At 36.7% G+C, this 22,620-nt stretch overlaps 4 protein-coding genes across 6 annotated transcripts in view; 1 reads left to right on the plus strand and 3 right to left on the minus strand.

The window, feature by feature from the left end:
• The window catches only part of Slga (proline dehydrogenase slgA), a 34,979-nt gene extending 20,901 nt beyond the window's left edge, over positions 1 to 14,078 (minus strand). Inside the window, exon 1 of the mRNA XM_076420268.1 lies at positions 13,464 to 14,078. Coding sequence (XP_076276383.1) covers positions 13,464 to 13,769 — 306 coding nt within the window. The 5' untranslated portion in view covers positions 13,770 to 14,078. The remainder of the gene's footprint in view (positions 1 to 13,463) is intronic.
• A 392-nt stretch (positions 14,079 to 14,470) lies between these two features.
• LOC143207150 (uncharacterized protein F58A4.6) lies at positions 14,471 to 19,545 on the plus strand. Its single transcript, XM_076420293.1, has 3 exons — positions 14,471 to 15,749; positions 15,837 to 15,951; positions 16,105 to 19,545. The coding sequence occupies exons 1-3, from the start codon at positions 15,370 to 15,372 to the stop codon at positions 16,396 to 16,398; spliced, it is 789 nt and encodes a 262-aa protein (XP_076276408.1). The 5' UTR covers positions 14,471 to 15,369; the 3' UTR covers positions 16,399 to 19,545.
• Positions 16,544 to 19,459, minus strand: LOC143207148 (bleomycin hydrolase). Of its 2 annotated transcripts, none has more exons than XM_076420289.1 (4): positions 19,317 to 19,459; positions 18,442 to 18,755; positions 17,528 to 18,352; positions 16,544 to 17,401 (listed from the first exon to the last, which is right to left on the minus strand). In XM_076420289.1, exons 1-4 carry the CDS (start codon positions 19,318 to 19,320, stop codon positions 17,186 to 17,188), a joined length of 1,359 nt encoding a protein of 452 aa, XP_076276404.1. In that variant the 5' UTR covers positions 19,321 to 19,459; the 3' UTR covers positions 16,544 to 17,185. The 2 variants fall into 2 exon arrangements, with proteins under 2 accessions (XP_076276404.1, XP_076276405.1); XM_076420290.1 differs by lacking the exon at positions 19,317 to 19,459 and adding an exon at positions 19,031 to 19,282.
• Positions 19,512 to 22,552, minus strand: Poldip2 (DNA polymerase delta interacting protein 2). Of its 2 annotated transcripts, none has more exons than XM_076420291.1 (6): positions 22,296 to 22,552; positions 21,825 to 21,980; positions 21,631 to 21,730; positions 21,216 to 21,557; positions 20,917 to 21,122; positions 19,512 to 20,783 (listed from the first exon to the last, which is right to left on the minus strand). In XM_076420291.1, the coding sequence occupies exons 1-6, from the start codon at positions 22,388 to 22,390 to the stop codon at positions 20,672 to 20,674; spliced, it is 1,011 nt and encodes a 336-aa protein (XP_076276406.1). In that variant the 5' UTR covers positions 22,391 to 22,552; the 3' UTR covers positions 19,512 to 20,671. The 2 variants fall into 2 exon arrangements, with proteins under 2 accessions (XP_076276406.1, XP_076276407.1); XM_076420292.1 differs by lacking the exon at positions 22,296 to 22,552 and adding an exon at positions 22,150 to 22,247.
• Positions 22,553 to 22,620: the final 68 nt, after the last annotated feature.

The following is a 22,620-nucleotide window of genomic DNA, read 5'->3' on the forward strand; positions in this document are numbered from 1 at the left end:
TGCACATTGTATGTATAGCAGAATATTTAAAACGCAACAAAATGTGCACGTTAATTATGTCATTATTCCACGTTTACCATCAAGACTCTTCTATTCCTATTCGATGCAAGAGATTTTTCCTCTTTGAAACTTTACAAAAATAATTAATAAAAATGAGAATATACCTAAAGACGTACAGTCGAGCTGTGAATAAATAATAAATATAGAAAAATACGGAGAACGTTTTCATGTTAAATACATATCTATAAGAATGCGTAATAGAAACTAGAAATGTGAGTTTAAAATAATTACAAGGCCGGAACTTTTTTATGTTTTGTCGAGATATCTCGGTGGAGAGGTTGAAGTGAGATGTGAGATGCCATGTAGGTCCACTAGGTAAGTATATGTATACATGCTTCCGTGCAGCTGAACGTTTGACTAATCGAGTTTTACGGAATTTCAATACGGTCAGGAACAATTTAGGATTGATTCGCAGTAGTATGCGAAGTTGAACGCGCGCGCGAACACGTCTGTTGTGCTTAAAACCCGAAGACCGTTTAGCACATTGTTCAATCACGAGTAGCTCGACGTCATAATATGCTGACTCGACCGATCTTCGGCCGATCTTCGACCGGTTCTGTGGCTAGACGTTAATCTTATTGAGCCCATTTTTTAGCGTAACGTTAACGAAACCAGATCATTTAGAAGAGCCACGCCATAACGAAAAACCTCGTTACATTTTTAGCAAATTGATTGGTTAGTGACACCTGTCACAATAAAAAATCAGTTATGCTCGATTTAAACTTATTTGTTAACGCACTTGCTAGAACGAGAAACCAGTTGTCTTCCATTCACTTTCTGTGTGTTGCTTGCGATTGGGTATTATTATTATAAGTTTCACAGCGGCAAGAATAGCAAATGTCTCGTCTGTTGTTACTCGTAGGTTAATTACGATAATAGAATATGCATACAGTTAGAGGCAAAGGTAGGTACACTGTGGTGCAAAAGTTTGGATACGAACACATGTACATACCTTCTTAATTAAGCAACGCTTTATTCGTGTGCGGAATGTGCGAGCAGCTTTGATACACTCTTTCGTTCGTCGAACGAACAAATCTTTTTATTAATCAAACAAAACATTTTCGAAGGAATTGTCTACTTTAGCAGCATTTCCTTATATGTATATGTATTCTGCTATTTCTCTCATTTACGCAGAAAATTCTTTTTATAGCATAAAAATAAGGGTGTAATTGTAATAATTCTAATGAAAAAAATATCTATTAGTTGGTATTTTGTGGTATCGTTCGATCGTTGCGAAACTTTTGGACGGCAGTGTACGTTCTAGTGTTGGGACGTTGGGACTTCTATTCTCCGCCGTGTGAACACCTCGAGACGTTTATTATTGCAGTTTTTAAGCCAGTCATTTTGGATCACAACGTCAGTCGACTCATCCCGTGCAGATCGCAATACAAATTGTTCGCGAATCGATCTGATGAATGTAACGGTTACGTAACCGCGATTACTGTATCGTAATCATGACGCGACATTGTAGACGAGCTCGTACCGCACGTAAATGTCGCCTTGGAATTCGCAGCGGGCGATAAAGTCAAGTAATTAATGTTAAACGCCCCGGCTTCCTTATTATCGCATATTTCTACAAGATTATACGCGAAGTAGCGAATTCTGCCTAAACATCGATTTAACCTGAGAACATGTACTTAGTCTAAAAATAAGATAATTACGAATTTATTCGTGCATCTAACAATATGATACGTTCTTGTAAAAATGTGTCTTGTTCAATAGTACGTTGAAGTATGTAGTTTGAAAATTTTAAGGATGTACAATGTACAGTTTACCAAAAAGACAATTCGGATCACCTAATTAATATACGCGTTACACGCAGCTTACCCCACTTAAGACCGAAGAAAGAAGTAGAAGAAAAATTGCCCAATCTTATAGAAACCAGTTTGAAGTGGATCGGAATTTTTGGGATACCGAAATTCCATTCCGAATACGTAGATGCACGCACACGCGCGCATACAGGGTGTCCTGTAACTGATGATATAACCGGAACCGAGGTTATCCTGCTTGAAAAGATACATCGTAAACACAGATTATACCAGGCAAATTTTATATTCCATGTTCTCGTAAAAAGTGAAACTTAAATAGAATTTCATTGTACTTTATCGTTTCCTTATCTGTGTACATTGTTAATGATAAAAATGCTAAGGTGAGAACTACTTCCCTAGTCTATGAATTGTACGAAACCGAACGATCGCTTTGATCTTCAAGATCGGTATTCGTCTTTAACAATTTTGTTCAATGAGAAAATTAAAAAAGAAAATAAACACTCTGCTATAACAGAAGTATAGACTAGCAAAAAAATTGGCAGTCCAGCGACGGTTTCCTCTGCAGCAGGTGAAAAATTGATTTCGCGAAAATAATGATTTTCCCAGCAAAGAAGCTCTGAACGACAGCCGCGGGTTTTCCGCGCTAGCGAAACCGAGAAACATTTCCTACGATTGTGTAACAATTCATACACTTGTAACTACATAGTTGATTCTAACAACAGGACCGATATACATATGTAGTAAGTCTTGGCACACGTAGCAAAGACGGCACGGCCCGTCTAGATAACGAGTTTGCTGCAATCAAACAAAAGACGAAACAATTACCAAGCGTACAACCAGCGTAAATCATAGCCACTTATCGTTAGATGAATGCTAATACACTGAACAAACGTACAAATCCCTTTCCGACATAGCGTTCGACGTTCGAAGAGACGCGCTGCACACGTTGGGCTGAGCGATGAAAAAATATTTCGTTTGTAAACGGGAAAACAAAAAAGAAGAAGAAAAGAAACGCGTACGACAATCGTTCAGCACCGAACGATTCACCTGATCGCGATGACGCACTCGCTCGAAAGATTATGGTTCTTCGCGGGTTCGGTTCGTTCAACGTTGACGCTGCCAGAATGTGGCAGCCTCGAGCTAACTAGTTGACCTTGAGACTACTTCTCACGTGTCGTTTCGGTTGAATCCAATGAGAACCCTTTCTCTCTCCTTCCATCATTCTTTCATTCATTCGCACTCGAATGTTCGCCGCTCCGATGACTCGCCGAGCACCGGTGAAAAGCTTTCGTTTCGATCGCAAAGGGACTAGAGTATTTTACATTACAGTTCAGTTATCCATAGGCTTCAACGCGTATGCGACTACATACATATGTAAGTATTCGGGGTTAATGAACTCTTGAGACTTCGTGTCTGTTCTGCGCATTAGCAGAACTTGTCGGTGCTGTTTTTTCTACGAATAAGGTTCCTTTTTAGTTCAACTACATTCTTTGTAGCGTGCCTTTGCAGTCGTAATTGTGGTTGTAAGTTATCATCGTATTCCTCCTGTTACGGTCATAATTACACATAATTATGTAATAAGCGAAGCTAAGAATTCGTGTACCTCTACCATAAATGTCAAGTCCGTAACTTTAATCGCTAGTTACACAAATAATTCGATCGTGCCGATATTGTGTCTGGTGTCGTTTCGACCCGGCAAACAAAAGTAACTTGCTTGAATGTAGTATCTCTTCTAGAAGTGTAGCTCGGCATAGACGAAGATGCGACAGTTACGGAGAGAATACTACCTGTCGGCATTCGTCCTCAAAGTGTTAGCATTTTTCGTTGGAGGCGAATATAGCGCGGCGCCAGGCGCCAAGAAAAACGCGCGTAAGCGAGAGACAAGCGAGATGGTCGATTGGCGAGAGACGGATGCAACGATGCACCGTGCTGTCGCCGTGCCGGTGCATCGGTGCGCATTCACTTGGCCGATCGCAGACACCGTAACCCTGAAATGCTGACTCAAAGTGAACTACAGACTGTTGCCTCATGGCGGTACCGTCGCGGCGCGGCGTGGCGCGGCGTCGGAGCTGTCAGACTTCGGTCAGACGGTTGCTAGACGATACGCCACCATTTCGAAATCTTTCCATAAACATCCACGCGACTGTCACACGTTCGACATACGCGATCGACGATGTGTTAAGGTCGGTTCACGCGTGCGACCAAGCCAAAGTTCAACGAAATCGCTGAAACGTTCTTTCAATTGTCGGCGGCATTCATTGGAATCTGAATCGCACGCCTCGCGAAAAGAAAACCACTACACAACCAAAACTGGTTTCTTTGAGAACGAGTGTCGACCATGATTATTGATTACCACCATGGCGTTCAACATGTTCAATGAAAATGTATTTTCTTACGAAGATGATTGTACGGCTGCGTACAGGTCATAAGGAGATAAAGATAAGCCAAGCTGATTAAATCATTCAATTTCCTTTTCGTCAATTACCGTTATAAATCGCGGATGTATTTCGCCGACGATGATTAATCGGGGTCAACGATTAACCCATTCACGATTACACTTATCACTTCCTGGTTAATGAGTGACCGGACTAATTAGAGAGACATTTATTTCTTAATCAATCAGTCTAGCACGTGATGAATACGTTTCAGATAGATGGTGTTGGTCGGTCTGTCTGTCTGGCTGGCACGTGATGATTGCTTCTTGCACGAGCATGCTCTCCGGGTTTGTTATTGAAACGCAACGGGAAGGGCAGGAAAAGTTATTATCGGTAACACTGATTTGCCCGTGGTCCTTATCATGTGGACTGTCTAACGAGCAACTATAAAAATTCCACATCGTGGAAGTAATTTACCGACTGAACAACTGGAAAGTTGAGATATGCTGTAACGACTGCTTCTTCGATCCTCTCGATTTTTCTATTTGGACAAATATGATTATTTAATATATTATTGTTAATCCTTTGCAGTAAAAAAATTCGTTTGGATGGAATTTTTCATATATGTAGACTGCAAGTTATTATAATAGTAGTATTTTCGCACGTACAAATGCTTCGTATTTTCGAAAGATATATGCTTCAAGATTGAGAATAAATTTTTTGGATCGTGCTTCGAGATCGCGGTAACAGTTTTCACGATCGATAAGTTCTCCCGCGATGCAGTGACCGTATTCATTCAATTTCGCCGGTGTGTAGCGAAATTTTAGCTCAACCCAATTCCGTGAGGTACCGTATAAATTTTATATGTACATATAACGCCCGATATAAATAACGCGCACGTCCGAATGCCAGCATAAATCTGAATTATTCAACAAATATGGACAGAGTATAATAATCGAAGGCAGACCACAGCTATTACATTTAATAGCTACGTAAAAAAGAGCAATGGTACGACCGTACAGAATGTTAGGTGTTCGATGAAAGGGCTAGTGATATTTGCGAATGACAACCCCCGCCCCGGTGCGGTGGAAAACTACCAATTTGGCTATCGATTCGAAGCCTGGCAATAGTAAAGTATGTATGTAGTCCGATTTATAACTTGAAAGCGACAAATCACGCGTGCCTTTGATAACACGTGGAAAATTAAGGTAACTGTCTGGGCAGATTTAGCTTAGATTTAGCTGTAATCTGTAGATATTTATATTCTTTCATTTCCGTTAGCTTATGCCAACTCTCTCGAAAAGCTACTTTGAAACAAGATAACATACAGCTTGAAAACTTCCGACGGCGATTCTCGTCATTGAATCGAGAAGCGATTAAAAAAGGAAAAGTTTCTTATATTCCTGCTTCGTTTAAATAGTATAATACATATAGTAAATACTTTAGCTACTCGCGGCGTGCTCACTGGCGGTATACCTGAAAAAGATTGTTATGGCAGACAAAAAACGCGCACGAATCGGCTCCGAACCGACCGATTATTTACAACCACCGCGCTCCGACGATTTCAATCCCGACAGATAGACAACACCCATGCGGAAGACCCGTGCGACAGACCCACCGAATCAGATCGATGGGATCATACATACATACACACATACTTTTCTATTTCATATACGATATGGATAATAGTTTGACTGTTTCCTGCATCAAGAGAAATATTATTTCGTCCTTGATCTTACGTAACTGGCAAACATTGTATCCACATCGATTCAATTTATTGCTGGTAACATTCGTGACGTTACGCGCCATTTCAATGACAAATTGCACAGGTTTCGATAGATGCGAAGAAACAGAGACCTGTGACAACTCGTTTCATGTTGGCAGAATAAAAATATATTTTTCCATGTAAAAATTTCATTTATAATTTCAATGATTACGGAATAAAAAACGTAGAACCGATCGCGGTACGGTTAGCGTTAAAACAAATATTTCCAGAAGTACTTTCGAGCATCGATCGTGGAAAAACCAAATCTCCTTTTTTTTGTGGAACTCCAGAAGTCAAGTATCGCGCATAATACATATGTACCTGTTTCTGAAAACGATTAGCCAGGGAGCGAGGGTTAAGAGATGCTTACCACACATCGACGGTCAATAAAAGATAAGCAAGGTGTTATCTGAAGCTTAAATCGTTAACTACACCGCGATAAGAACGTCGTGTGTATTCCAGTAATTCCAGTTAGCAAGCATGGTTATAGATTTGTTAATGCCCGGTAATCGGTGTCGGTAGCAATGACTTGTACAGAAATTCCAGGGCGATTTGTCATAGATAGCTTCGGGATCGTGTCTAATCGCATCGATATCGATCGATAGGTGCGACGTCGCGTCGATGTGTAGGTCACCGGCAAAAATTCGGGATCGTTAAACGTTTTTAAAACAGAATATCATTTTTAGCATTTCTATCATAATTTCAAACATTAAGTTGTCCTAAAATTTTCGTTCGCAATATGCACGTTTACTATTGTTAAATTAACACGAGCATATTGATACAAAAACCGCGATCGTTTGTTCTTTAATGTCCCCCTTCCTTAAAAATTGTTCCTTTTTCATTTTAGAATGTTTACATTGTACGAAGGTACTATAAATACTTTGGTCAATGGGGTCCAGATATACAATCTTGTTACTGAAACTTTTTTGTGCAACTACCGGTTAAAAAACGATACAGTATTTCTTAACAAAACAGTCTTTTTAACTTTATCTATTTTAACCTCTTGACATATAAAAACCTGTTTTTCGTTAGATTCAATTTTGTAAGATTAATATGATGAAATTGTGATAGAAAACCGACAACGTGTGTTCTTTTTATACGAATGGAAAAGTAAACATAAACTTGCGATAGAGCATTGTGCAATGTTTGGTCGAAATGTGCACGCTATTCTGAACGAAGAACACGAACGCGACCAAAGGCACAGGGCGTCGTCGCGTCGTTTACATGAAGATCGTTACAAGATTTCTGGACAACCCGATACATCTGGCTACGGTCCTATTATTTCCGACGTCGGGGAACTGGTTCCTCATCCAGTTCTTGAAGGACGTCGTCGTTCATCTTTGTAAGATATTCGACGACCAGGGCTCACATTCAATAAAGCTTCCGGTTCGAAGTTTTCCATACATTCCGACGTAACATCTGCCGAAAATGCTGGCCGCCAGATTATGTTCGTTGCCGACATCTCGCCTGAGATCATGAACTTGTTCGATACTCTTCGGGAGCGATAACATTGTGGCAACACATGTCCTCAAGGTTACGCATCAGGGCTAAATTTGATAACGCCGTTGAAACGTGCTGCGTCTAGTCCGTCGCGCCATTATTATCTTCACTATCGTAGAAGTTAGTTAACCCCGTTGCCTCATAACAACGTAACACGTGACGAAGATTCCAGTCCGAGTTCAACAAACACGTATGTTAATTCTTTTCTTCTGAATCAGAAAATACCGCTCCATCTTGGCAAACAAATGCTACAAGATGAAAATTCGTATGCTAAAACATTATTGCTCCGGTCGGCCGTAGCCGCCACCAGATCCGGAGAGACCGACTCGCGCTGGTCATCGACTTTCGGAGCACTAAATAAAGTTGAAATATTTTAATAAGAAAAATGCCAAAAACCAGTTGGTCAAAGTCCCATAACAAAATAAAGAAGTTTTGTAACTGGATCGGTAGTGGTTCACAGTTCACACGGATATACCTGGGCCATAATGGCCCACTGTGCATGTATGTATGCAGAAAGAGGACGAAGGAGCAATAGTTAACGAATTGAACGCTTAAGGACCTTACGGAAAATCGAGGGGCAAGATAGAAATAAAATGCTTATCAGATTACAAGATTAAGCACCGAAGCCGGAAAAGCAGAAAACGTAAGGGAAAACCCGAAAAAAGTGTTCACGTAAGAATCTGCGGTACATATTGCGAATTCTATTTATAGGATTATTCGATGTTATCCGCGATACATCGAATGTATATTGATGTGGTTTATCGCTCATCTGTATCGAGCACAGTAATTCCCCGGATACCGAACACACGATTCTAACGAAACCGTTCTTTAAATATTGCGTGCGATTGTATGAAAATTGACTGATAAAGTCTGCTTTTGTGTATAATTACATTCCGTTGTTCGACGCGTGTGAGGGCTTCTTATCTGTTAATATAAAATAAAAAGAACAGTGTTTATTTTGAACCTCTCGCGGTAACATGTCTTAAAGATTTGCATCAATGGAGAAATGTTGATTATACCTAACCGTACCAAAAAAAGTTACAACATTCCCATCCTAGTTATTTTTTTAGTAGAAACAGAGATAAATGCCTGTAGTATAAAAATCCATTCTTAATTGTCAAGAAAATAATATTCGCTTAGAAACAGAACGTGGCGTTAGCGCTCGAGAAGCGAAGAAAACTGACCGATGCACGTTGCTTCGAAAGACTTGAACTCGACTATGTATTAATTATTAATTATTTAAATTTGTGGTCTTTTCGGTCTATTTCAATCAAGTATTTAGTTTGAACCTATTTCATAACACGAACATACATATTTTAATGAATTCCAGCAATTTTATAGGAACTATAGGTCCTCGATTTGACTCGATCAATTCGATTTCAAGTACTAAACAAACAGATCTTCTGGTCTGTTTGAAATGGTGTTCAAACGCGACACTATCTGCAGACTAGTGGCGCGTTATCGCTACTGTCCGGCTAATTATCGGGACACTTGAAAATCGTTGATAGACTGCATATTATCGATTCGATAAAAATGGGATAGGTCGATTATAATCGGCCGTCGAATTCGATTGCTCGTTTAATCCTGGAAATACCGAAGTAGCGTACAAACGCGAAATCGCCTGATACTATTTAATTGGACATGGCAAAAAGTTTGCTCGTCTGACGCAATATAATTCGTCGGCATAATGACGAGTGAATCATCGAGATTAGCAGTGGAACTTCCTCGAGCGTGACGCAACGACCGAGTAACGGATAAAACTATTAAATGGATTAATTCTTTTCTTTTCGAGCGTACGCCTGTCAGTGCTAGATTTTTATTTTGTGACGCTTTTTAATTAAAAAATCAATCATTCTGCAGGACCTAAGTTTTCACGTTTCGAATCGAAGGCGAAGATCTCGGTGAATAGGACTCGATGATTAAAAGCGTCGATTATAATTATTTTACACAGGAACGGCGTCGAAAGACGGATAATTGACGCGCTGGCGTATAATAAACGACACAATGCTCGCGTAATGAAATAAAAGCAAACTCGGAAGAGGAAGATTGGAAAGCGAGAAAACGACGAATACGTTCGATCTGGAAAAACGTTCAGTCCTCGAAGAAAAAGTAGCATTCCAGTTGCGACTGTTGCGAGATGGTTGTTGGCGACACGTCGGGAATCGTGTCGCACTTGAAAAATCGATAATAATCGATATCGGCGGCTGCGGGCTCTCACATTCGAGGCAGGAAGCGAATCACCGAGAACGCCGTCCCTCTATTTACGTACCCGGCAAAAACCGGGCTATAATTAGTGAGGAAGAAGAGAATTTTCGTTACATACCAAACGATGTATAATGACCGCGACGATGGAGCGAATATGCTCCGAAGCAGAGCAGAGGGGTCGCCGCACCGCACCGCGATAAAAGAAGCTGCAGACTTTGATTGCAATTTGCTTTTTCTCCAGTTCGCAAGGTTCGTTTTAGAAAAAGTCTCTTCTCCCACCGTGGAAAACTATTTAACCCTCAGTTGGTACGATGTTAACAAATATAATCCAAACGCAATAGCAATTTAATTGATGCTCGGTATTTAAATGTACAACATAAAACTACATTTTATTCGAAAAAAGTACAGCAAATTCTCTAATTACGTAGCAATCGTAAAATCAACAATCTAAACTAATTCAACTATTGGGACGCTTCGCGACACATTTTTCCAATGAAGCTGTGATGTGACTGAAAGCGTTAATGAGAATTTCCAAGCTGGATATCTCATAAATTCAAAATATAAATTAATTGCATTGAAATTTGTTTTGGATCGAATTTAATCTAACTAGATTTTATATCGAGGTAAAAATTTCAATTTATTTTATACCGAATTAATTTTCAACTTCCATTTCGTTAGATTAAATATAAAATTAATTAAATTAGAAGATTTCAGGTGGGATGTTTGTTGAATTTAAATTGTTTTATCCGTTCCGACGTTAATAGACGTTCATCGTGTGGCAGGAGTTTGTTTTTCGTAATTATATGATATTTAGGAGATACATAATAGGATTTACCACCGCGTGGATATTTGCACTATTTATAAGATACGAAGAGGCGGTAGATAATTGGTATACGTGTCACTCATACTTATGTATGACAGTATTGTTTTTTGCAATGTAGTGCATCGTTTATAAATGAAAAGTCCTTTAGCCGCGCTTCGCGTCGCTCGCATTTAAAAATGTGGCGAACAAACGAAGGAAACGAGCATAAAAACTGTCGAGAATAAAATGGCACAGAAATTATTACGAAACAAGCAACAACAAAAAATGTTTGCGCTATTGTAGAAATTGGTTAGAAATGCCTGGTGTGAAAGGAAAAAGTCTATGCGATCGCGTCATGTTTTTATTTATCGTAGCAGTTTGCTGGTAACGACATTTAGAATAGAACCCCAGCTTAATCCTGTCCTCGAACAAGAACAAAAGCCTACATAAATTAAAATCGATATAATACTCTGGAAAGAATGGATTACCGTGTCGCGGACGCATTCGGACGACTATTCAATGGGCAGATCACAATAAAATTCTTCGAAGTCTAAATACGCGTTTGAATGGGTCACGTATTAGAATATTTAGAATACAACAAGCAGAGTATATCCCGGTTTGTTGAAATTGATGAGCTTTCGCAGTTGCGCAAAGAATTCTTCTGTTAGAGTAAAATGCATGGATGTTGACAAAACGCCTTCGCTATTGTATTAGCAAGTAAGGCCACACTGCCGCAAACTGTGTCCAAACCTGCCACGAGCTCTGCTAAACTACAGCCAGAGTTGGGCAAAAATGTAATCAACGATTGACGAATCGCAATTAACAATTATTTCAATTAACAATTAGTTTAGTCGTTAATTGCGGTTAACGATTAAATTTCTACTTTAGTCGTTAATTGCGATTAACGATTACATTCCTATCAATTGTAATCGTCAATCGGATAATTGATTAATGATTAACTGCTGAAATTTCGAAATGAAATACGGAACCAAACTGTATATGAATACTGACAAAAATGTAAACTGATTTTAGGTGTATTGTCATTTGGTCTATAGTCTATAAGATAAATTCTGTTTACGTGCTTTTATGTTTTTTTCGATGATTTCTTTTTTTAATCAACGATTGACGATTAACTTCATCAATAGATTGATCCAATCGTCGATTTTTCGATGATTTCTTTTTTTAATTGTACACATCAATCAATCATGATTAAAATTTTAATCGATTAATGCCCAACTCTGACTATTTACATACAGCGTTATGCACTAGACTCGAAACTCGAAACCCACGTGTACAACAAAAACTAGTACGAAAGTACGAACAGTTCCAACGATGGATCTTCGAGCATTTTCGGCACGATTCGATTCCAATCGAGCCGAACCAACAAGTACAAGACTCGGTCCTCTGGATTCTCGAGATCGGTCCGGAGTCCGGATTCGGTCAAAACGATCGAGATCGGTCCGATCCGAGCCTGACGCGACACCAGTTAGGCGACTGCATTGTACGACCCCTGGCAGAAATGATTCGATACAAACCGCACATATTATTGTTGAAAGAATTACTCTTTCGTGAACCCACGCTGGTCACGTGCTAGTAGCATTATCCTTTCACCGCGTGTAGAAATCAATTTTCATGGTAGGCGTGTATTCGAACAAAGTTGATTTTATTCGAATTTTTAGCAAAGAAGAACTCGTTGTCTCTGAGAACAAGTTAAGAATATAGTATATATATACTGTTATATTATTTTCAACCCATTAAACGTATCAAGGAAAAAAAGAAATTTCTACTTCGCTCCAGTTTGTTGCAATTCAAGTAAATCTGAATTACGTGAGTCCTGTGTAATCCGAGGACATTAATTTCGCTGCTATCGAAACATGAATTTTGATGTTCTTCCAGTCATTCCTCGGGTGTTACGTAATTGGTAGCTGGTACAAGTTTGCCACAATATTGCCAGGTCGATTCGATGTATGTATGTAGTATGTATTAAGTATTACTAAAATCAATAACGCTGCATGCCACGTCGTCGCGGCGTGCCATAAACCGCGTACAAATCTCTGATGCTTTCAATAAAAACGTCATTGTCCGGCCTGCTATTCTAAAATTAAAAGAAGGAAAAGTCACATCTGGTCTGGAGGGATCGACCGATCGAATCGATTCGTTCGTCTCCCAGGATTTTCGAACGAAACGTCCCCGCCATGTTAATTATTATCGATATCACATTCGAGGCACATTTTTTATATACATACGCATACGCTATAAATATATGTACTCGTATGTATATATAATATATGTATGTCATACGTACGCATGTATACGCGCGGCGTATAATTCTACTTACATACATATCTAGTAGAACACAACCACGAGACGTATGAAAAATCTCATCACAGTAATTGTAACGACAGGTTCGTTACTTTCAACGTACATACATATCTAGGTTTCCGCTAGACTAGACGGTTTATCACCGTGCTACAGTATCGTACAGTTTGCTCGACCTGTGGTTAGGCTGACGATTTTCCAATCGTTTCGAGAGGACCATTAATAATACAGAATCGATATACATTTTCTGTCAATTTTTAATTGTCAATGTAATGAATTAAATAGGAATAAGATGCGACTAAAGAAGAAACTACATATACAAATTGTACAAAGGTTAGGAGGATAACACTCGATTTATGGAGTTTGTTCATCGTCTGATTTGTACGATCGCTTCGCTACAACTTTTGGATATAAAATCTCAAGAATAACCTTCTGATGTCATCGTAACCGGAACCGCAACGATGCCGATTGCGACGGTTCGGTTGTAAGTAGCGTATATAGAGAAGCCTAACATTGAATATCTGTGAAATACGTTACGAGAAATACGAGAAGAATAAATGTACATATTTAGGTACGTTGGTGTACCGGCACACACGCTGTACGAGTTCTGAGAAATATATGTATAGTGTTCGCTTCGAATGAGACAGATCATGTCTCGGAACGCTTACCTTCATATTGTTTTCGGCGATTAACTCGACGGAACATAGTTGATAGACGACGTAAGCACGTAGAAGCTCTAAGGTGGTTTTGCTTTTAAAAGCCGCAATCGGATCGTTAAACTTCAAATCCAAAGGGTCGATCTGTCGTGGAGCCGGCTTCACGTCAGCAGCAGCGCCGGTGTATTCACGTTCGTGCACCTGCACCAACTGCACCGATGGTTTCGTTACGTTCTCGAGAAACCCGACAGGAAGTGGCACACACTTCCTCAACTTTTTACCGGCACTGCAACGCGGCACCGTTCTCAAAAACGCCATACCTTGCCGTCGCGTGTTTAATGTAGGAAATGTCAGCAACGAGAGACGCTTTATTTAGAAAAATCTACAAGAATCCGTTCAAACGTTTTAAGAGTCCCTCGCGGATATATCACTGAGAAACGGGCGGACCCTTTCGGTAGTATATTACACTGCGGTAACGTAGAATCGTAGAACGCGATTTCTGAATTCTCAGTGACAAACGGGGTAAGTCCAACCTGCGACGATCGAGTCGGGGACCCCAATACCAATAGAGGTATCTCTCGTCAAAGCTTAGGCCGAATCGCAAGGTGGGGTACTCGTAGACATCCAGCGACGTACGAGTCAACCGCTTGCCAAAGCGATAATACCCTTTGGAACGTCAAATCTATTCGAGAGACCGGTTCAATTACATCTTTAAAAACTCTGCCAATTTTTACAGATGATCCCTTTTTCATTTTGTTATAAATATTACGCGGCAAACAGAATTTCAATTGTCACACGTTGCCCCAATTACTATACCGCAACAATAGATACCGGGGCTCCTATTGGCCCGTCGCAGAGGTGTGTTCAGATCGTCGACTGTCATTGGTCAGTTGAATTTTGGGAAATGCCAATAACTGCGCCGTTGTATACCGCGCACAGTGGCGCAAAACACGTTCTACATTCCCCGAACCAGATCGCCTAATTTCAACTAGTTTACTGTAATATCTGCTGTGATCATCTTGATCAATCTTTTCTTTTACAACGTAATCATTTCATTCGGAAAACATTTTGAAGAACATTTTACAAAAATAGTGGTTATTTATTCAAATTATATACATGTTAATATAATATATCTGAAAGAAGAATATCTCAAAAATATTGTGTTATGGTGTTTTAATCAAGTTTTTACTTGCACCTATTTCACTATTTATTTACGATTAATTTATGTACGATGAATTGAATTATTTGTTCAGACTAATGATATAATGTTTGTTATTATATATTTTATTTATCGATTCCTTGTTTTTAAACGGCCATTATATCTTTTCTACGGTAACCAATCACAGGAGCCAATTCAAAACAACTAAATCATCTTTTCGGATCAAATAATATTTACAGCAATTTCTTTTTCATTGCAATATGTATATATATTTATAAATATATTTGTTTTTGTATAAGCAATAGCTGCGAGCACGGTTTTTATAATCGTAATACATAAAATTTTCGTTTCAGTTATTCGTATTGTTGTAATCCTTACCATTCTTCGCTCTTCTATCGTTCTGTCATTCAATTGCATATGTACTAAAATATTGTACAATTGATTTCTTAACCTCAAATCATCTAACGAGCAGTTACTTGCCTGTAAATATATACATAGCAAGATATTTACCGATGTGTTAAAAATGTTCAAAGTCGAAAGTATATGCTGGCTTAGTAATACTTTTTACAAAGTTTTATACGGTTTCTCTTCGTACTGACATTAAAATTCTAATTTAATTAATGGAAAGAGTTACCGTGCTGCTCGTAACAGTATATTTGTGATAAACAATTCTAATATGTATTACTTATATTGTTATGATTTAATAAAACAATATTGTTATGCAACTAAAAGGGCAATCATTTCGTCAAATTAAAGAAAATGGATAATCCGATAAAATTAATTATACATAAAGGAAGGAGAATTTTTGACAGTGTCATTGTTACATCTTATGCGGTAATTAAGTACGAACCAAAAGTGAAAGAAAATAGAGACACGGATCATATATATACCAATATAAACAACAAATATAATAGACACAAAATAGTTAAAGTAAATACAGTTTGCTTAAATAAAAAAGGATATAGCGCTCATCTTGTATCGGCTTACGTTGCAACATTAATAAATTCGCAAACGTATCATACAGCTGCATATAAAAAATTGTTAAAATGGTCAGAACGCAGAGTCTCGGATGAGACAAATTTGATAATAATTTTCATGAAAATACGTACACCGAAGAAACAGTTTTTAGATTATAAATGGTAAGACAAACGTTTTAATCTAGATCTAGGCTGAATACTACTAGGCTGAAAAATAATATCTAATGGTATTTTATGCTTTTATTTTAGGAATAATAGCATAACGCAGATGATATTGGAGAGGAGAGAAGTTGATCATGCTATGTCTTGGTTGTCCACTTTAGGTGGAGCATTTTCTGCGTTAGGAGATGAATATCAGCACTGTGTAAGTTGAACGATATATTCAATTAAATATAAAAGATAGACGTAATACAAGGTACGACAGATATTGAAATAATCCTTAAATCGAATAATTGAATTATTTTATCTCTTCCCCTATACGAGAAGATAAAACTGAAAGTAACATCTTTTTCTACAGGCTGAAATGGCAGGAAAAATTTCTGTAAAGCAATTACAATTAGCAATGCGCCTCGGAGATCCATGTTTGGTTGCTCGTTGTAAGTTGTACGCTGTTTTAAGTTTAATTCAACAAGGTCATATAAAAATACCAAAAACAATCATAAGAAATATTTATAAATTTGCAATTGGTCAAAATGATGTTCGTTTGCAAAATATGTGTCTCGGTATATGGGCTAAACTGAAATATTGTTATAAAATGAAAATTAATCGTATAGACTATTTTAGTATTAGATCGATACACCATCACACATAATATTTAAAGTTAAGCCCATGAAAGTTTATATTTATGTTGAAAAATAAATAAAATGTTCAAAATATTTGTTTTTAAAGATAGCTTTCTCAAAGATGTTAAAAAGAGGATGCGACAAAGAAGGAACTAGTAAATATTATACAAAAACTAAAAATCAAATGTCTTTATTTTCTTATTATTTTTATTGATTTCGATACAATGTTATGTTCTTCGAATTTGTAACTATGCAAATTTCAAGCACACGCATAAATTTAGATGATTATTTCTATATAATGTATAGAACATTATTATTTGTATATATTTAGAGAATGTCTAATATAATACTTTAACGTTATACTTTTTGGTTTATCATTATATTTAACATAATAATAAAAAAATAATGTATTTGTGAAAAATTAAAGATAACTTAAATATAAATGAAATTTTTTAATGAAAAACAAACATAAGGCAACACCAGTAATATTAATAGTCAGAATTACCATTAAATAATAAATTAGGCATTAAATTATAGATATATATGGAAGCCTAAATTTTAGGAACCGTTTGAAATATACACGGCTAGTTTTTCTCTCGGATTACATTAATTACACCTACACGGACACCCGATTTTCTAGAGTTGTAACTTGATTGTTATTAAATAATTCAGAAAATTTCAAACTAAAAGCTTGTTGTACTTTCTTATATGAATGTGCTTAAAAGTTTATTTTATGTTCGAACTTAAATGCTTAATACAATCTTTTTTTCGTCGACTAAAAAGATTCATCGGTAGGCATGCTCGAGGCACGATTTATCAGTGGGCAAGAGTACCCATAGGGTCCCATGCAGGTAAAATAATGGGTTCCTGTTTAAATACAGCCAAAACGTCTGCAGGTACTATCTTTTTATCAACGACTATTTCAAAAACAAATTCAGAAAACCATTCTGCCGTTAATAATTGATATCCTTTTTGACCGTGATCGTCTCCCCAAGAATTTTCTACTCGAAACTTTCTAATTTTGCCTTTGTCCTGAAAAAGAAAAAATGTTATACTTTACATTAGTATCTTTTTTATATTTGCTACTAATTTTATAAAAGATCATTGTATGTATTAAAGCTCTCGCAATCTTCCAAAGAAAGTTCTTTATTAACTTACGTCGATCGAAACTGCAGTAAGTACCATTGCATGAACCATCATAGAATCTCCATAAATCAATCTATCCGCTTTCGTAATATTGACTACATTTGTTCCAAACATTGATTCAAAGTCGTACGCTTTCATATCGTCAATACCCTGGTTGCCTATCGATTGTTTGTTTATATCGCATCCAAACCAAACAGGTTCATTTTGTTTTATACTTTCCGCAGCTAATTTCATTAATAATTCAGATGGCTGATTATTGTATAACGTTGCTTTTCCACCTACTATATTTCCCAAATAATCTATCGTATAAAGCTTTCCATACGGATTAGATGGCCTCGGATCCGTTACTAAACATACTTTATCGTCGACGTTATAATGCGGTTTCACGTATTGCTCATAGAACTGCAATGGCGTAACTGGTCCAATACAATTGTAATTCTTTGATTTATCGTAATATTCCCAAGTGATTGTTTCCGAAGGAATGCCCAAACAGATACCAATTATTCGATAAATTACAACCATTTGTTCTTGAATCTTGTTTTCTAGTTCTGCATCCGATGCTCCATTGGACACCATATCTCTTAGAGCTTTACAGTATTCTCTCAATTTACTTTTTAAAATGCCATTCATGTGAGAAGTAGATTCGCAACTATACGATTCGGGAAAGCAACATTTAGGAACAAGACCATAACGGTTTATAACATTAACAATCATTTCCCATTGTCCTCCGTCGTATATAGGATCAGATAATAAGAATGATACTAAGCGACCATCTACCGGTTCGTTGCGCATAGCACTTTTTACAACGTTGTGTAGAAAATAATTGCAACGCTCGATCTATAAAATAAAGGATATATCCATAAATAATACAGTTTAACATAAATAATAATTAATACAGTGAAACGTTAATTATTTATGATATCAACCTTATCCCAGAAAAATAAATATGCCTGACTGAATTCAAACTCTTCCAAATTGTATTGCTTCATAAATGTAGATCTTATAACATTTAAAATTGAAAATAACCAGCATCTTCCTGAACGTTTTTGGTTTGTAATAGGTTTTCCTTCTGTTTCAATCTTATGGGTAAAGACATGTTGCGAGTTCTCCAAAACCTTACGTGAAATACAAGCCTCTAGGGGATGCGTTCTAGTACATACATTTTGTGCTAATACATTACGTCTATCTTCATAAAACTTTTCACGCAATTGAGCTAATAGTTCATCCGTCAGTTCCGCTACTACATAAAAGAGAAATGTAATGACACATTAATAATGCGTTACATTATTGTAATACAGAACATATTTTCAATAATTATGAAATACTATTCGATCGAGTTGATAGTTACTTGGTTAAACAAAATTTGATTGTATATCTAAAATTCTAAATATCTCAAAGAAGGAAATATATAATTCATAAATACAGACACATAAATAGAAATATTCAAAATAAATAATAATACAGATACGAATTATTCAATACTATTATATTATTATGAAAAAGTCATCATTTTACCAAAAGAATGTTCATGGTATGTGATCAATGTCGCGCTTGTTCACAACAATGATTTTCTAATAGAAATATAAATTATCTAAATATTTAAATACGTCAAAATGGTTGACGAAGTCGGGGAGTGGCTAAACAAAATGGCTTATCAATATTCCATTTTTATTGTAATGTCATGAACTTAAATTTCCATGTGTATACGGTATATACATAATATGTCCTATATACACATAATAATATGTAAAATAAAGTGACGAAAACTAAAAATATAAACGCAAGTAAAAGCGTAACTCACACATCGCGTTGAACAAATTCTTCTCGCTTCAACAGTAATGGGTTCGATGAAGGTTTCTAAATATATACCAACTATCACGCGGAAGTAGAAATTGTGAAACTTTTACTATGATTCGGCCGATAGAGTGGATAGGAATGAGAATTCAGAAATCTCGTTACCAGATTATAATCGAATTTATTATTTTGCAAATCAACCAAAGAGCAATAACATCTGTGGGCAATCGAGCAAATGAATGGGGCTTCCTTCCCTACGGAGCAGTGTTGCCAGTTGAGGCCGAATTTGGCCTCAATTACTCTCCTCTTTTTCCCCTTCCACTATCCCATTCCAGCACCACGCGCACACTCCAACGTCCCCCACTAAGACCGTAGACCACTGTGCTCGTACCGTAGACTGGACTGATCATCAGAGAGGGGGTACTTGATTCCCCTCGATTGCTGGCGACCTGGCGACACTGCTATATATATATATATATCAGTGAGTACGGCCCATGGACATAGGCAATATCCCAACACTGTCTCCCCTACCGGCTTCTCAGTTTCCCGCGTATTAGTTTTCAAATGTTCTCATCAATGTGTACTACACATTTTGCTACACATTGTGCACTTATTTTTATGTAAATAGTATAGCTAATTTTCGAAAAGAAAAAAATGCAATAATGAAGATAAGTATTATTTATTAACTTTTTAGGTCTTTATCTTCGTGTGTAGCACGTTTACTTAATAGAATCTATTGTTCTTTTAATACATTTCAATTTAGTATTAATAACATTTTAATAGTATCACATCTAAATTTTTACAAAATCATATGTATTACATACATACAGAGTTTTTCCGAGGGCTGTTTGCTTCGACTTTGTCTTCTTCGTTTGTTATTTTTTCTTTTCCTGAAAGCCTGCGCACCGCTGAACGGCTGAACCGCTGAATGCGCAAGGAAACGTGAGGAGAAAAATGTGATACATATTATGGAGGAAACGCGGTACTATAAAATACGAACTTCTTCGAACTCAAGCAATGAACATTTTACGTTGCAACACATATTATAAATCAAATATTTCATTATTCAAAAATTATTTACAACATTTATTTTGTCAATACTATGATTCTAATTACAAAAAACAACTATATGTATATTATATTTTATTTGAGCACTTATAATAATCGACCTTTCACGTTTATCAAAGTATTACATGAGACCTACACAACTTAATTCCTACTTGTAATATTTTTAATTTGATATTGCCGTCAGTATCATAAATATTACTACGTAAGTTAATTTAGTTTTGATCGATGTTGAATTTTCAATGAATCGAAAGAATTTAACTGTAATTATTTTTTGCTCGAAGCTGGCAAATTTTATTATGAACTTATATTTGGCGAAGGTGATTCTTCCGCTTTCGATTCCAAAGAGAAAGGTGGAATTCTACAATCGAAAGCATACCCGTCTTCTCTTTCCATTCTGAATGTACCCCTAAAAAAAGTATCACACTAAATCTAATATCTTTTAATAAAGTGTGGATGTTAGATGTGTCCGAGAACTTCTCGACATTTTCGGGTTCTCGCACACCTCTAGCGAATATATTATTTAATAGGAAACTACGTACCACATATGTCCGCTAGCAGCTTGTAAACTCACATGACTACTGTATTGAAAGGCGGGTAAAAGTTTCGATAAAACAGGTTCTTGGCCGACTACGCCCCTTCCTCTAACAGTTTCTAATGTTCCAGAAAGACTAAATATTCTCCAATGCCTTTCACGTAACTGCACGCTCAGGTCACCCAAATTTTCCAGACGGATACAGTATCGCCACTACATAATATATATATTACGTTATCGGCGTATGAGCTTTATATTAACTACAAGTCTATTTATATCTAATATACGGTCGACCGTAATACATACCCAATGTACAGCCGTGGTTTGACTTCCCCTACAGCCCATATAAAATGGTATGACGGTAACACGAATGTTCTCGGTTGTCTCTTTATGTACATCTGATAATTCCAGCCACGGATGATTCTTTTTCTGCCACGCCTTAAGAGTTTCTTGCGCAATGAAACACGGATCTTGATCCGGCTTATGCATTAGAAATTTATCGAAAAGTTCATGTTGCAGCGCTGTCTTTTCATTCGTCGTATAAGGTAAAACATCTTCGTGAGCAACATAGTCCAACCCTGGTATCGCGTACAAACTACGACTACTTTCTTGGTTTCCCAAAAACGTTACCGCTTCCGTTTGAGCACGCTATATACGTATAAATGAAACTTATGTTAATATTAGTATGTTATGTAAATACGCATAAACGTATTGTACTTACGATGTAAGGACAATCTCTCTGATCGATCAATACCTGGTAAAATGTATGAGTTCTACCTTTCACTTCTTTCTCTACGCTGTTAAAATTTTCACCCGTGCTTCTAGAATCGTATATCGTTTTAATTAGCATTATATTGTGCGTCTTACAATAATAAATTAACATTGTCTTAATATAAATTAATATGTTATAATTACTCGTCTCTTTTATTCGGAATATCTCTGTCGTAAACTCTTGCTACCCATGGAAATAATATAACACCACGATAACCAAACACTCTATGTAATATTAGTTGGCCAGTGTCATATTTTCCTTGTAATTTTGGTGTTTCCAACTTTCCTACTTCAGCCAATCTATATTATAAATATTTTCCATGAAATTATAATTCCACCTTTAATAGAATATATAACATTTTAAGAATAACAAACAAAAATTATTTTACGTAAATCCCAATAATGTATACATACACAACATGAACTAAAAAATAAGTAGAAAATCTTTAATAAAAGTGGTCGATCATACCTAAAACTACAGATAACGCATTTGACAATGCTAAAAATTAATGTATTTATACGAGTTCTTGATATAAAGTAACGATACAACATATTTAATCATCTTTTTGCAACAGTTATATTAATAATATTTAATTTAAAAGAAATTTACGTCACCTGATATGTCTTACGTGATAAAAACAAGACTTTTTCGGTAATTTAAGAAGGTAACGTTTCAATTTACAGGCAATCAAATTTCGCGCAAGTTCCATACTTTTTTTATTATTGAAATAGAATATTTAGTTTAATTTGAATGGCATAAAGTCGAAAATACATGACAGTGGCTTCTTGACATTTCTTACGATTTTTATTCACTACGTTGTAATAACGCACGTTATACACTGTTTATACGCGTATTTAATATTAAGACGAATTTTCATGACAGAAATATGTAATAGGGAAATAGGGACGATATACATTGACTGGACTGTCAGGAGTCAGG

The sequence above is a fragment of the Lasioglossum baleicum genome, chromosome 3 (genome assembly GCF_051020765.1).
Source record: "Lasioglossum baleicum chromosome 3, iyLasBale1, whole genome shotgun sequence".
In the NCBI taxonomy this organism is placed as follows: domain Eukaryota; kingdom Metazoa; phylum Arthropoda; class Insecta; order Hymenoptera; family Halictidae; genus Lasioglossum; species Lasioglossum baleicum.

Coding starts and splice junctions, on each gene's coding strand:
- LOC143207150 (XM_076420293.1), top strand. CDS start 15,370: ATGGATAATCCGATAAAATTAATTATACATAAAGGAAGGAGAATTTTT. Junction 15,750..15,836: donor CAGTTTTTAGATTATAAATG/GTAAGACAAACG, acceptor CTTTTATTTTAG/GAATAATAGCATAACGCAGA. Junction 15,952..16,104: donor GAGATGAATATCAGCACTGT/GTAAGTTGAACG, acceptor CTTTTTCTACAG/GCTGAAATGGCAGGAAAAAT.
- LOC143207148 (XM_076420289.1), bottom strand. Junction 18,353..18,441: donor ATTTATTTTTCTGGGATAAG/GTTGATATCATA, acceptor TTTATTTTATAG/ATCGAGCGTTGCAATTATTT. Junction 17,402..17,527: donor TTACTGCAGTTTCGATCGAC/GTAAGTTAATAA, acceptor TTTCTTTTTCAG/GACAAAGGCAAAATTAGAAA.
- Poldip2 (XM_076420291.1), bottom strand. CDS start 22,390: ATGGAACTTGCGCGAAATTTGATTGCCTGTAAATTGAAACGTTACCTT. Junction 21,981..22,295: donor TATCACGTAAGACATATCAG/GTGACGTAAATT, acceptor TTTATAATATAG/ATTGGCTGAAGTAGGAAAGT. Junction 21,558..21,630: donor AGAGAGATTGTCCTTACATC/GTAAGTACAATA, acceptor ATACGTATATAG/CGTGCTCAAACGGAAGCGGT.